Source organism: Hyperolius riggenbachi, chromosome 2 (assembly GCF_040937935.1).
Source record: "Hyperolius riggenbachi isolate aHypRig1 chromosome 2, aHypRig1.pri, whole genome shotgun sequence".
NCBI lineage: Eukaryota > Metazoa > Chordata > Amphibia > Anura > Hyperoliidae > Hyperolius > Hyperolius riggenbachi.
In genome coordinates this window covers 325521547-325536895 of record NC_090647.1, presented here as the reverse complement: position 1 = coordinate 325536895, position 15349 = coordinate 325521547, and the positions used below count along the sequence as shown (strand labels likewise).

The 15349-nt window shown below is 44.0% G+C and overlaps 1 protein-coding gene across 1 annotated transcript in view; it reads right to left on the bottom strand.

The window, feature by feature from the left end:
- The window catches only part of LOC137546608 (arf-GAP with SH3 domain, ANK repeat and PH domain-containing protein 3-like), a 110558-nt gene that overhangs the window by 21115 nt on the left and 74094 nt on the right, over window positions 1–15349 (bottom strand). Inside the window, exons 15-19 of the mRNA XM_068269269.1 lie at window positions 7212–7345; window positions 7024–7115; window positions 1471–1639; window positions 1303–1388; window positions 1074–1189 (exon numbers count right to left, since the gene is read on the bottom strand). Of these exons, the coding sequence (XP_068125370.1) occupies window positions 1074–1189; window positions 1303–1388; window positions 1471–1639; window positions 7024–7115; window positions 7212–7345 (597 nt within the window). The remainder of the gene's footprint in view (window positions 1–1073; window positions 1190–1302; window positions 1389–1470; window positions 1640–7023; window positions 7116–7211; window positions 7346–15349) is intronic.

Here is a 15349-nt window from a genome sequence, read left to right as displayed (position 1 = left end):
GCCAACAAATGCTGCCTCCTCAGGTGCCCAACAACTCAAAGTTTGACTTTTTACATAGCCATATGTCATTTCATATTAAGGGCAGCAGGTACTAAATCATCATTTACCAATAATATTCTTGTAATGGTGAAACAAATTGAACACTGGTACCTCGTTTATGTTCTAAACAAAGTGTCCTAGTGTATTGAAGGTCACTACTAGTAGCCAGGGACTTTTTATCTTTTTTAGTACTTTCTAATAATGCTAAAAAAAGATGCTAAAAAGGAGTTTTTTCGAAGATAAGATGAAAAATGAGAACTGACAACTGAGCGGCTTCCAGCAGGAAAGGTAAGGAGTAGGATAATGGGTTCAACCAAAATGCTCTAGCATTCTGCATCTCTCAGCGATGCATCGGGGAAACTGTACACACTTTTGATTCTCAACAGAGATAGCCTCGACCGGTTGCCTTGCTCAAGAACCCCTAGCATGGGTGTGGGGCTTAAGTAACTAACATCTACTGTCTGTAATGCTTAGCTCACACGATGCAATTTTCCATTAGATCAAAGGTCGTAACAATTATTTCCGACAGGTCTGATTTGATTCCCGAACGTTTTTCTGATCACTTTTATACAAAATCAATCAGAAAAACGATCGGGAATCAGATTGGACCTGTCGGAAATAATCGCTCTGACCATCAATCTGAAAAATTGTATTGTGTGTGCTAAGCATAACAAACACACAAACACAGACACTTGCAGACAACAGTTTAAGGATTAAGCTGATTAAAAAAAAGCAGCAAGGAGGCTTTAAACTAGTTACACTGGTTAACAACTAAACTATTTCATGGCTATGTCAGGAAAAAAATAAGTCTCTGCCATTCCAGTCAAGAAACAAAGAAAGGCTGTTTAGTTCAAAGGCCCAGCTATCGCAATCAGACAACAGACATGCGAAATAGATGTCTGTTGTAATACTACTCATGAAATAAAATGCTCAGCGTATAGATAAAGAAAGGTAAGAAGATAATAAGAGCTTGATGCTGGGGATGAGAAGAGATGCTTCTAGGCATAAGGTGGGAGTGAGAGACATGTGGTTACCAGTATTCACAGATGCCTTTGCTCTCAGGAGAAGTCGTATGCAATCTGGTTTGTTGTATCTGACCCCATAGTGCAGAGCTGTCAGTCCATCTGCCGTTACTTTTTCCAGAGCTCCCCTGTGAAAGCAGAGTCATCCATCCAGTAAAATACAGAGTCTCAATATGTGCAAACATACATATATGTGCTCTAGGCAATTCTCAATTAATCATGAGTATGGAGAACTACTAACCCATTCTGGATCAGAAAATCCACCAGTGGGAGGGAGTTCCTCTCACAGACTGAGACAGCGAGGTGAAGGGGTGTCTCACAGAGATCCTGCAGGGGAAAGTGGTACAGCATGTGTGAAACATGTTACAGAGGGCGAGCTGTCTGTCATCGCAGTACAACAGAAAGATACCTGATTGAGTGGCTTGCTTAGATCCATCCCATTCGCCATGCACTGGAGTAGCGCCATCAGGTCATGTCTCTGAATTGCTTCTTTGAGCCCATGAAGGCTACCGCTCTTATCTCTGTTCACAAACTTGTGCTCCACATATTTAGCCATGATGTATTCTTTCCTGGCATTCCTAGTGAGACAGAGTGATCTCTGCATGGATTCTAATAGAGTGCACTATTAGCAGGTAATTGGTGGCCTGACAACGTTTCCAACGCTTTCATACAGGATTTTATCATTATTCAATAACATTTTTGATAGTACTAAAAATCGCATGAAAGGCGCATAAAACTTTCCTTATGATCCACAAGTCTCAATCAGTATTGTAGAAAATTCATAAAAATGTCAGATTGGGTATGGTGGAAAATTCTATTTGAATGATCCATAAAAGTGAAAAGTGAAGTAAAAAATAAAAATAAAACCATGCACAGTCAGTTGTATATTTTTAACTTTATAAACACTGGCCATCTGCTTTATGCACTGGCCATCTGCTTTATGCTATTCCAATCCTTTTTGTATACAGCCCCCATACCCTTCCAAGTACAGAAGCTCCTTTCCTGCATAGAAATCAACCAACATTATTAGCAGCCTCTTCCCCAATCCCCATGTGAAGCAGAACCCCTCCTCCTTAAGCAGCCTCCTCCCCACAGGCAGCAGACACCCTCCTCCATGAGCAGTCTCCTCCCCACAGGCAGCAGACCCCCGCCTCCATAAGCAGCTTCCTGCCCACAGGCAGCAATCCCCCGCCTCCAAAAGCAGCCTCCTCCCCACAGGCAGCACACTCCCTCCTCCATGAGCAGTCTCCTCCAGACCCCCGCCTCCATAAGCAGCTTCCTGCCCACAGGCAGCAGTCCCCCGCCTCCATAAGCAGCCTCCTCCCCACAGCAAGCAATCCCCCTCGTCCATAAGCAGCCTCCTCCCCACAGAAACCAACCCCCCTCTTCCATAAGCAGCTTCCTCCCCACAGGCAGCAGACCCCCTCTTCCATAAGCAGCCTCCTCCCCACAGGCAGCAGATCCCCTCTTCCATAAGCAGGCTCCCCACCATAGGCAGCAGACCTCCTCTTCCATAAGCAGCCTATTCCCCACAGGCAGCAAACCCCCTCTTTCATAAGCAGCCTATTCCCCACAGGCAGCAGATTCCCTCTTCCATAAGCAGGCTCCCCACCATAGGCAGCAGACCCCCTCTTCCTTAAGCAGCCTATTCCCTACAGGCAGCAGATCCCCTCTTCCATAAGCAGCCTCCTCCCTACAGGCAGCAGATCCCCTCTTCCATAAGCAGGCTCCCCACCATAGGCAGCAGACCCCCTCTTCCATAAGCAGCCTGCTCCCCACAGGAAGCAAACCCCCTTGTCCATAAGCAGCCTATTCCCCACAGGCAGCAGATCCCCTCTTCCATAAGCAGGCTCCCCACCATAGGCAGCAGACCCCCTCTTCCATAAGCAGCCTATTCCCCACAGGCAGCAGATCCCCTCTTCAATAAGCAGCCTATGCCTCACAGGCAGCAGACCCCCTCTTCCATAAGTAGCCTACTCCCCACAGGCAGAAGACCGCTTCTTTCATAAGCAGCCACATTCCCTTGGGCAGCAGGACCCCGCATGCATTAACAGCCTACTCCCCACAGGCAGCAGAGCCCCTCTTCCATAAAAAGCCACATCCCCTTGGTCAGCAGACCTTCCTTTTGCATAAGCAGCCTCCTCCCCACAGGCAGCAGAGCCCCTCTTCCATAAGCAGCCACATCCCCTTGGGCAGCAGACCACCCTCTTGCATTAACAGCCTCCTCCCTATAGGCAACAGAGCCCCTCTTCCATAAAAAGCCACATCCCCTTGGCCAGGAGACCCTCCTCTTGCATAAGCAGCCTCCTCCCCACAGGCAGCAGAGCCCCTCTTCCTTAAGCAGCCACATCCCCTTAGGCAGCAGACCCACTCTTGCATAAGCAGCCTCCTCCCCACAGGCAGAAAACCCTCTCTTGCATAAGCAGCTCTCTTTTCTTTCTTGTGGAACAGACCTCCTCTTTCTCTTGCAACAGACCTCCTACTTGTACATCAGTATCATTATTCTATGTATAGTTTTCATCAAAATCGATTAGCTACCCTCATCCTTATGCAGTAGCCCAAAGCCTGAAGGTATAGATCCCATATACAGCACAGCCCTAGGTCACAAAATATGCAGTCACTGTAGAAATGTGGCTTTATTCAACGGCCTGTCGCCGTAAGCCTCCTGTGCATGTGCGGTTCAGTTTTTCGACAACCGCGCATGCGTAGGAGGCTTACGGCGATGCGCGCGTGATCGAGCCTGGTGCGCGGACAGGCCCTGCATGCGCAGCTGCACACGACTTTGCCTGAAGTCACCAGTTTAATGGGGCCGCAGAGGGGACTCATAGGACGCCAAGTGACCTCGTGGCCTATGGGGGGCTGGAGGAAGCCCCAGGTAAGTGCAGCTTTTCATTTTAAACACTGCTCAGGGTCCCTTTAAATAACGTCCATCAAGTCTGCAATGGCAAAAGTACATTGGCAATGTTATTCCACTTATGTCAGCGCTGCGTAATATGTTGCCGCTTTATAAATACAATAAATAAATAAACACCATACCTTAAGGTATGATTACAACATGGCTATATCTTGTATGATACTAAAAATACACTTGGAATTGGAACTTCAAGACAGGGTAAAAAATGTAGCTAAAGTACAGATGCCACCATCTGCAACTAATCAGAATCATTCTTTCATTTACAGCTGAAATCTGATTGGCTACACTGGGCAATGTGCATTTCTTCTGTTCCAAATTCCTTTGCACATCTGAATAATTTAGCCCCAGTGTGTTTTACTGTGTGCTCAGCAGAGAGTCAAGTTATTCATATTTGTGTCATGCTGGTGCAAATGTCATTAAATTAACTTTCACAATGGGCTCTCTTATAATTGCTGTTTAGTCTCAAATGACAATACAATAATTAGGGTCAGAAAGGGACGAGCATTACATTCTTCTCATTTTTCTGGTATTAAGTATTTCCTTTCTTAATATAGTGTTTTTCAAAATCTATTATAGTGATCATGGCACAAGATAAATCACCTTACACTGGAAATACTGCTTGAAAAACTGCACGTCTCTTTCAAATGAAAGGTTTTTCCTGCCTACGAGGGTGATTTACTAAGTGATGCTGCGATTGCCTAAGCTTCAGGCAAACGCAACGTAAGGCCAAAAGCTGTGCTTCAGTTAGCTGAACATGGATTCAATGCACATTTCCCTATACATTGCTGGCCATTCGGAAGCTGGAAAGTGTGATAGCCATAGGTGTCATGTTTGACAGCACTGTGTATGGGTGCGGCCAGGAGCATGTGCAGTGGGTGACAAACAGGATTTAGTGTAAAAAAAAAAAAAAAAACCAGATGATTTGTCTTTAATTTAAAAAAACAGTATATGTTTCACCACCTTCTTCATCACCCAACCTCCCCCCCCCCACCTATTAATTTGGATGCCAACCTCTTTAAAAATGTATTACACCATAATATAAATTGGCACATTTGGCACCCGATTGTAGCAATCAGTAGCCAATCGACTACAGCATTTCTATTTGCCAATTGGCTAGTAGTTAGTGGCGGGGGGGGGGGGGGGGGGGGGGGGATTAATGTTAGATTTTAGGAAGGCACTTTGAGGGGTGCAATTAGGTCAGGCATTAGGAGGGAGGGTTAGTGTGAGAATGGGTGCTGGCTGAAGCACTGGTGAGGACAAATTACTAATATTTTCACTATAGGCATGATCTGTCGCTCAACTCACCAGGCGGTGCAGCTATACGCAGAAAAATGTGCACAGTACCCTGCCAAGCTGCTTTGCATAGTGCTGTAATTGTGGTGCAGGCTATTGTGGTAGGTGTGTTTGTTAATTAAAGATGCAGATCACATTTTACTGAAGTATGATTTAAAGGCCCACTATAGCAAAACATTTTAAAATGTAAAATACATGAAAACACATAAAAAGTACTTTTCTTCCATAGTAAGATGAGCTATAATTTACTTTTTTCCTTCGTTGCTGTCACTTACAGTAGGTAGTAGAAATCTGACATAACTGACAGATTTTGGAATATCCTGTCTCCTCATGGGGGATTCTCTGGGTTTTCCTTTATTTTCAATAGCACTTAGTGAAAAGCAGTTGCTTAGTCCAACTGCCAGAACAGTGTGTAAACAGGTGGTGATGCTGGCCGGCATCTTTGTATAGATCCTTTCCAGGGAGTGATTTTGTTAAGAATAAATGAAATACTGAGAATCCCTCTTAAAGAGTTGGACTAGTCAAAAACCTGTCTATTCTGTCAGATTTCTACTAACTACCACAAGTGTCAGCAACATAGGAGAAAAGTAATTCAGAGCTCATTTTACTATGGAAGAAACATACTCCTCATTTGTATGTGTTTACATGTATTTTACATTTTACAATTTTTTAGTGGAACAGATATTAATGAAAGTTTGTATATGCAAATATGTTGGTGTTCTAAACTGCAGTGGACAATTGCAATAAATAGTGTAATTTGCTAAAGTTTCAAATAACCTCAGAAACCTAAAAGGTTCGGCGTAATTCTTACTTAAAGTGGATCCGAGATGAACTTTTACTCATTGCATAATTGTGTTCCTTTCCTAATGTTTATAGGGCATTCCTCAAACCAAATACTTTTTTGTTTTTGTTTTAATACTCTAATTCCCTATAAACTAAACAAGCCACGCCCACAGGTTTTCAGAGAGCCAAGGCACTTTCAGACAGTAGCAAGGGCTCATGGGAGCTCAGTCTGGGCAGGAGGAGGGGGAGGTATTACTCAGGGCCGTTTCTTGGGCAGTGCGAGCAGGGCGCCCTGGGCACAGACCTGCAAGTAGAAGAAGGGGGGCGCAGGCAGAAGGTCATGTCATCATCACTTCACCACCGCATGATGACGCCTGATGTCCTGTAGCGGTACTGCATGGCGCCCATGGAGAAGTCGGCTTTCCAGGCTCTTTTCGCCTGTGTGTTTTCCTGGTCCCTGCTTCCTCCTGGATGAGTGGCTGGTCACTAGTAAGTAGGCAGATCTACTTGTGACCTGTGGCTGTGTGACCATCCCGACCCTAAAGAGTAAAGATTTGCGAGTCCATGGGGTGAGGGGCGGGGCGCAATTTTTAAACCCTCGCCCTGGGTGCAATTTAGCCTAGAAACTGCCCTGGTATTACTAGCCAGAGATTTCAGAGGCAGAGGGGAGGAGGGGGGATTAGGTTTTTTTGCTCAAGATGCAGATAAGCTTGCCTCTGTGTAATGTTTACAAACAACATAGCTGCTGTCATTGTATCACAGGAAGAAATAATCATATTCTATTAAAGCTGTTTGCAGCTATATTTGCTGTGTAAACTATCTAAACTTTAGATAAGATATATAGACAAGTTACTTGTTATAGTTAGTTTTTCATCTCGGATCCGCTTTAAATTACTTACTTGACAATTTATCTGAATATACACTTTTAAGACATATTTCATACCTCGACACAGAAGCTACTGAAGCACTTACATGTCACTGCTGGGGGTAGGCTTAGGACTTGGTGTAGGAAGTGCAGATTCAAACACTTCATTTAGCTTTGTATTTCCGATTGACACTGCAAGCTTTAAACACAGGCAAAAATGTACGTATGATGAGTAAGAGACATTAATACAGAAAATAAGACTTATAGGCTTGTGTGAAAACAGATGAACACCTACCACCAATTCTGATGTGCTCAACAAATCAAGAGTTAAAGACTGGACTCGTGAGTAGCGCACTCCTAGGTCACGGTGAATGCCAGAACACTCAATGCAGATGAGAATGCCCAGATTGGTGGAGACCCAGGACGGTTCTTTCATGAAAAGACAGCAGGCACACATACATCAGCTACATTTCCTGACTTCAAAGAGTAACAGCTGAGAACATAGACAGTCTAGGGGCATCTACACTTTGAAAACGTGAAGTTGCCTGTTAAGCAAATGATGTAGTGTAAAATGGAGTGAAGGCGCTCTTCACTCTTGCTTTATTTAAAACTGATTGTTGCTCATGTAACATGTTGCTGGCTCACTGAGAAGAGGGGCCAGCGAGAAGTAAGATGAAGGATGCAGTCTGAGGAGGGTTGCACTGGGCGGGCAAGTGAGTCAATCCATTCCTTAGTCCCTTAGTATGCAAGCTCTCTCCCCTTGTGTGTTTTCTACCACTGTATAATGTGGGTACATATTTCCCTCCTCTATGTGCGTTCCAATGGGGCAACCCATTCATTGGTGTAGGAAATCTACAACCTGTTTCTGGAATTCCAAAAATCAGGCAGAGAGGGAATAAAGTTTGCCTATGCTGGATGTGCGCTCCCGTTCTGCCTGCACCCCACTAATTTTTGGTCACTGTCCTATGCACAGACTTTTCTACTTGCTTGCACTGTATCGAGAATTCCTCCGCATGAAGGCATGGCCAACTAATATTTGTTAGGAGTTTGTACACAGTCCTGGGTTAAAACCCAGCTTTGAAAAGCTCATTGTGAACCAACTAGCAGGAATTATGCTTAAATTGTGCGGCCAGCCAGGTTGTGTAGGTGAAATGAGGATTGGCTTTGGAAAGAGTAAGGATAACATTCAATGCAAGTTTATGAGTGCCTGGATCTAAGCAAAGGTGATTTCAACTTTTTTTTCTATTCAGGTAACAGGTTCACTGCAGAGGACAAGTTAGGCAAAATTTCTTCAGTCCAGCTGGGACACAGCCAGAAATTCTCATTTTAGTGGGGTGGAAAAAGGTTTACACTATTTATGACATTTTTCTGAAAAAGTTTTAGTAGTAAAGTTTTTACATGAAGTGAGGCTGTAGACACATCAGAGCTTTCAGAGCATGTTTTAAAAAACAATCCCATTGACTTGCATTAAAATGGCAGTAAAATTGCAGCGATCGTGGCTTTTAAAAAATTGCTGTTTATAGTTATTATATAATTTGAATGCAGTCGGAGCTTTTTAAAAAATGCTCAGAAAGTTCTGATGGTCAGAAAAGTACTCAAAACGTGCTTGTAGTGTTGTCTACAGCCTTACACTTTTTTCTCCCCTTCACAGTTGGCCATACAGTGCTGGGTCCCCAGTTTGAATCTGGGCCAGGGCACAATCTACATGGAGCTTGCCTGTGTTTGTTTGGGTTTCATCCATAGATTCCAGTTTACTCCCTTATCACAAAAACAGATAAGTTAATTGGCTTCCCGAAAAAATTGGCCTTATGCTGGGAATACAAAATGAGATTTTTCAGATTTACTGTCCGGTCGATTTTCCGATCATTTTTCCAATCGATTTCCATTCACTTATATGAGAAATCGATCAGAAAAACTATCGAAAATCAGATCGGACATGTTGGAAATTATCTATCGAACAATCTGTCTGCCAAAAAATCTCATGGTGCATTCCCAGCATTGGACTATGATAATGACAAATGACTATGGTAGGGATTATTTTTCGAGCTCTGAGGGACAGACTATATACTCTGCAAAGTGCTGCAGTAGATGTCATAGACTGCCCGGGCCGGTCTTTAATCGGGTCAATCAGACAGTCAGAAACTCTGTCTCGCTGTCGCTTTGCACATAGATGCCCATATGTGGATTTGCAAACTACGAACCGACTAGCCGAGAGGAGCGTTCTGACTCCAAAGGATTTACCACACACGTACAATTCAAAAGCTTGCCACTACATGTGAGTCAGCACATGACTGTAAATATTTTAGCACACTGTGAACACTCTAAGTTAACCCTTAGCTGTATGCAGGGATCGGAGCCAGATCTCTCTATCTGTGCCCGATTCAAGCATACAGGTTATACATACAAGATACTCTAGAACACAAAGTAACGTTTTCGGAGGAGTAAGTACGATTGTGTATGTTCAGGAACAGGTCATAACCGTAAAACGATTTTTAAACGTTTTAATAACAAAAATGCATTACACACATTTAAATACACTAATTAACATATACACACAAAGCTTAACCACTTAAGGACCACAGTCTTTTTGCCCCTTAAAGTGAACCTCCAGACTAAAAATCGACTCAGCAGCACTGGAAAGGCCTGGTGTTTCTTTAACTGTTTCACAGCATCAGAACTTTTTTTCTCTTATACAAGCCTCATTTTAAGCTGCACAGAAAAAAACTGCCCTGGCATTTTTCCCCTAATGCCGTGCAAAGCATGATGGGATTTCTGATGTTGTTGTTCTCCTTCTGCTGTTTTGGTGCATTTTTTTTCTTTTTACATTTTGAATTTGACATTTGAAGCCTAGTGTGTGCAGCTGGGAGGGGTTATCAGGACACAGGACAGTTGGAACTGTGTCTCCTGCTCCCTGTCACCTCCTTTCAACCAAAAATATGGCTGCCTCCATGAAAAAGATGGCAGCCCCCATGAATCACAATCATTTGTATGTTCTTTTAAAATGGGGTGGGTAAGAGATTATATTACCTATCTATTCTAATTAACATAACTAATGTAACTTAATGACAGTATGTTTGTTTAGGCTGAAGTTCCCCTTTAAGGACCACAGCCTTTTTTTCCATTCAGACCACTGCAGCTTTAACGGCTTATTGCTCGGTCATACAACCTACTATCTAAATGAATTTTCCCTCCTTTTCTTGTCACGAATACAGCTTTCTTTTGGTGCCATTTGATTGCTACTGCGATTTTTAGTTTTTATTATAGTCATCAAAAAATACATGTATTTTGAAAAAAAAAAGACTTTTTTAACTTTCTGTGATAACATTTGTCAAATAAAGTAAAATTTCTGTATACATTTTTGTCCAAATTTATTGTGCTACATGTCTTTGATAAAAAAACAAAACCATTCAGTGTATATTTATGTAAAATATGTAAAAGTTATAGCGTTTACAAACTATGGTGCAAAAAGTGAATTTTCCCATTTTGAAGCATCTCTGACTTTTCTGAGCACCTGTCATGCTTCTTGATGTGCTAAAATTCCAGGATAGTATAAATACCCCCCAAATGACCCCATTTTGGAAACAAGACATCCCAAAGTATTCACAGAGAGGCATGGTGAGTTCATAGAAGATTTTATTTTTTGTCAAAAGTTAGCGGAAAATTACACTTTGAGACAAAAAAAAAAGTTTCCATTTCTGCTAACTTGTGACAAAAAAAAATGAAATCTGCCACGGACTCACCATGCCCCTCTCTGAATACCTTGAAGTGTCTACTTTCCAAAATGGGGTCATTTTTGGGGTGTGTTTACTGTCTTGGCATTTTGGGGGGTGCTAAATTGTAAGCACCCCTGTAAAGCCTAAAGGTGCTCACTGGACTTTGGGCCCCTTAGCGCAGTTAGGCTGCAAAAAAGTGCCACATATGTGGTAGTGCCGTACTCAGGAGAAGTAGTATAATGTGTTTTGGGGTGTATTTTTACACATACCCATGCTGGGTGGGAGAAATATCTCTGTAAATGACAATGTTTTGATTTTTTTACACACAATTGTCCATTTACAGAGATTTCTCCCACCCAGCATGGGTATGTATAAAAATACACCCCAAAACACATTATACTACTTCTTCTGAGTACAGCGATACCACATGTGTGGCACTTTTTTGCACCCTAACTGCGCTAAGAGGCCCAACGTCCTATGAGTACCGTTAGGATTTCACAGGTCATTTTGAGGCATTTGGTTTCTAGACTACTCCTCACGGATTAGGACCCCTAAAACGCCAGGGCAGTATAGGAACCCCACAAGTGACCCCATTTTAGAAAGACAACACCACAAGGTATTCTGTTAGGAGTATGGTGAGTTCATAGAAGATTTATTTGTCACAAGTTAGCGGAAATTGACACTTTGTGAAAAAAAAAACAATAAAAATCAATTTCCGCTAACTTGTGACAAAAAATAAAATCTTCTATGAACTCACGATACTCCTAACGGAATACCTTGGGGTGTCTTCTTTCTAAAATGGGGTCACTTGTGGGGTTCCTATACTGCCCTGGCATTTTAGGGGCCCTAAACCGTGAGGAGTAGTCTTGAAACCAAATGTCTCAAAATGACCTGTGAAATCCTAAAGGTACTCATTGGACTTTGGGCCCCTTAGCGCAGTTAGGGTGCAAAAAAGTGCCACACATGTGGTACCGCCGTACTCAGGAGAAGTAGTATAATGTGTTTTGGAGTGTATTTGTACATATACCCATGCTGGGTGGGAGAAATATCTCTGTAAATGACATTTTTTTGATTTTTTTACACACAATTGTCCATTTACAGAGATATTTCTCCCACCCAGCATGGGTATGTGTAAAAATACACCTCAAAACACATTATACTACTTCTCCAGAGTACGGCGATACCACATGTGTGGCACTTTTTTGCACCCTAACTGCGCTAAGGGGCCCAACGTCCTATGAGTACCTTTAGGATTTCACAGGTCATTTTGAGGCATTTGGTTTCTAGACTACTCCTCACGGATTAGGACCCCTAAAACGCCAGGGCAGTATAGGAACTAGAGATGGGCCGAACGGTTCCAGGCGAACTTTGGGGGTTCGCGTTCGCCTGCATCAGGCGAACTTTTGCGGAAGTTCGATTCGCCCCATAAAGCAAAATTTTTCGCCTCCATTTTACTGTCAGCAGACATGTTATTGTGAAACACACTGCTTAAGACTCCACCCTCCCTCCCTCCCTCCCTCCCTCCAAGCTAGGTCCTTTTATACCATTTGACTCAGTTGTTTGCCTACACTAATTAGTTATGGGACAGCTGCTACACACTCTGCTAGGGAGATTTTAATTGGCCTCCCTCCTCCTCCGTCCTCCCTGCTACTTATTCCCTCCTCCCTCCTACCGGAGGGAGGAGGGTCTCTTCTGCCAGGGAATTATACTATTTTAAAAACCAGTATATATCATACCATAGCCGGGAATCGAACCCAGATCTCACTGTGTGGTGGGCACGTCACCCTAAGCACTGTACCACTACAGTAGTAAGTGAAGCTTGCCTAAAATTTAACATTTATGCTCAACGCAATAGAACCATTAGGTTGCTTAAAGGAGAACTGTAGTGAGAGGTATATGGAGGCTGCCATATTGATTTCCTTTTAAGCTATACCAGTTGCCTGGCAGCCCTGCTGATCTATTTGGCTGCAGTAGTGTGAATCACACCAGAAACAAGCATGCAGCTAATCTTGTCAGATCTTACAAAAATGTCAAACACCAGATCATACCATAGCTGGGAATCGAAACCAGATCTCACTGTGTGGTGGGCACATCACCCTAAGCACTGTACCACTACAGAAGTAAGTGAAGCTTGCCTAAAATTTAACATTTATGCTCAATGCAATAGAACCATTAGGTTGCTTAAAGGAGAACTGTAGTGAGAGGTATATGGAGGCTGCCATATTGATTTCCTTTTAAGCTATACCAGTTGCCTGGCAGCCCTGCTGATCTATTTGGCTGCAGTAATAATAATCCAAACATTTGTATAGCGCTTTTCTCCTGTCAGACTCAAAGCGCTCAAGAGCTGCAGCCACAGGGACGTGCTCAAGAGGCCACCCTGCAGTGTTAGGGAGTCTTGCCTTGAACTCCTTACTGAATAGGTACTTGACGTAGCCAGGATTCAAACCCTGGTCTCCCATGTCAAAGGCATAGCCCTTAACCAGTACACTATCCAGCCACTGTAGTGTGAATCACACCAGAAACAAGCATGCAGCTAATCTTGTCAGATCTTACAAAAATGTCAAACACCAGATCTGCTGCATGCTTGTTCAGGGTCTAGGGCTAAAAGTATTGGAGGCAGAGGATCTGCAGGATAGCCAGGTAACTGGTATTGCTTAACCACTTGCCGACCGCACGCTTATACCGTGCGTCGGCAAAGTGGCAGCTGCAGGACCAGCGACGCAGTATTGCGTCGCCAGCTGCAGGCTGATTAATCAGGAAGCAGCCGCTCGTGCGAGCGGCTGCTTCCTGTCAATTCACGGCGGGGGGCTCCGTGAATAGCCTGCGGGCCGCCGATGGCGGCTCGCAGGCTAAATGTAAACACAAGCGGAAATAATCCGCTTTGTTTACATTGTACGGCGCTGCTGCGCAGCAGCGACGTAAGGCAGATCGGCGATCCCCGGCCAATCAGCGGCCGGGGATCGCCGCCATGTGACAGGAGACAGCCTGTCACTGGCTGCACAGGACGGATAGCGTCCTGTGCTGCCCGGATCTCCAGGGGGGGCCAGGTAGGAGAGGGAGGGGGAGGATTTCGCCGCGGAGGGGGGCTTTGAGGTGCCCCCCCCCCCCCGCAACACCCGGCAGGCAGGAGCGATCAGACCCCCCAGCACATCATCCCCCTAGTGGGGAAAAAAGGGGGGCGATCTGGTCGCTCTGCCTGCACGCTGATCTGTGCTGGGGGCTGCAGAGCCCACCCAGCACAGATCAGCTAAGACAGCGCTGGTCCTTAAGGGGGGGTAAAGGGTGGGTCCTCAAGTGGTTAAAAGGAAATCAATATGGTAGCCTCCATATACCTTTCACTACAGTTCTCCTTTAAGCAACCTAATGGTTCTATTGCATTGAGCATAAATGTTAAATTTTAGGCAAGCTTCACTTACTTCTGTAGTGGTACAGTGCTTAGGGTGACGTGCCCACCACACAGTGAGATCTGGGTTCGATTCCCAGCTATGGTATGATCTGGTGTTTGACATTTTTGTAAGATCTGACAAGATTAGCTGCATGCTTGTTTCTGGTGTGATTCACACTACTGCAGCCAAATAGATCAGCAGGGCTGCCAGGCAACTGGTATAGCTTAAAGGAAATCAATATGGCAGCCTCCATATACCTCTCACTACAGTTCTCCTTTAAGCAACCTAATGGTTCTATTGCATTGAGCATAAATGTTAAATTTTAGGCAAGCTTCACTTACTTCTGTAGTGGTACAGTGCTTAGGGTGATGTGCCCACCACACAGTGAGATCTGGGTTCGATTCCCAGCTATGGTATGATGTATACTCATGTATGTATGTATCCCCAGCTATGGTATGATGTATACTCATGTATGTATTCCCAGCTATGGTATGATGTATACTGGTTTTTAAAATAGTATAATTCCCTGGCAGAAGAGACCCTCCTCCCTCCGGTAGGAGGGAATAGGTAGAAGGGTAGAAGGGGAGGAGGGAGGATAAAATCTCCCTAGCAGAGTGTGTAGCAGCTGTCCCATAACTAATTAGTGTAGGTAGGCAAATGGTATAAAGGACCTTGCTTGGAGGAGAAGGAAGGAAGGAAGGAAGGAAGGAAGGAAGGAGGGAGGGAGGGTGGGTGGGTCCTCCAGCAATGATGTGTATTTCACTCAATTAGGTGTGGCTCCAGGTATTAGAGCTTTTGAAACATGTTTTCTATCATTTTTCCAGCTGATAGAATGTTTTAAAACTTTGAAAGTTCGCCTCCCCATTGAAGTCTATTGCAGTTCGCGAACTTTTTCGCGAACCGAACCTTTTGCGGAAGTTCGCGAACAGGGTTCGCGAACCTAAAATCGGAGGTTCGGCCCAACTCTAATAGGAACCCCACAAGTGACCCCATTTTAGAAAGAAGACACCCCAAGGTATTCCGTTAGGTGTATGGTGAGTTCATAGAAGATTTCATTTTTTGTCACAAGTTAGTGGAAAATGACACTTTGTGAAAAAAAAATAAAAAACAATTTCCACTAACTTTTGACAAAAAATAAAATCTTCTATGAACTCGTCATACACCTAACGGAATACCTTGGGGTGGCTTTTTTCGAAAATGGGGTCACTTGTGGGGTTCCTATACTGCCCTGGCATTTTAGGGGCCCAAAACTGTGAGGAGTAGTCTGGAAACCAAATGTCTCAAAATGACTGTTCAGGGGTATAAGCATCTGCAAATTTTGATGACAGATAGGG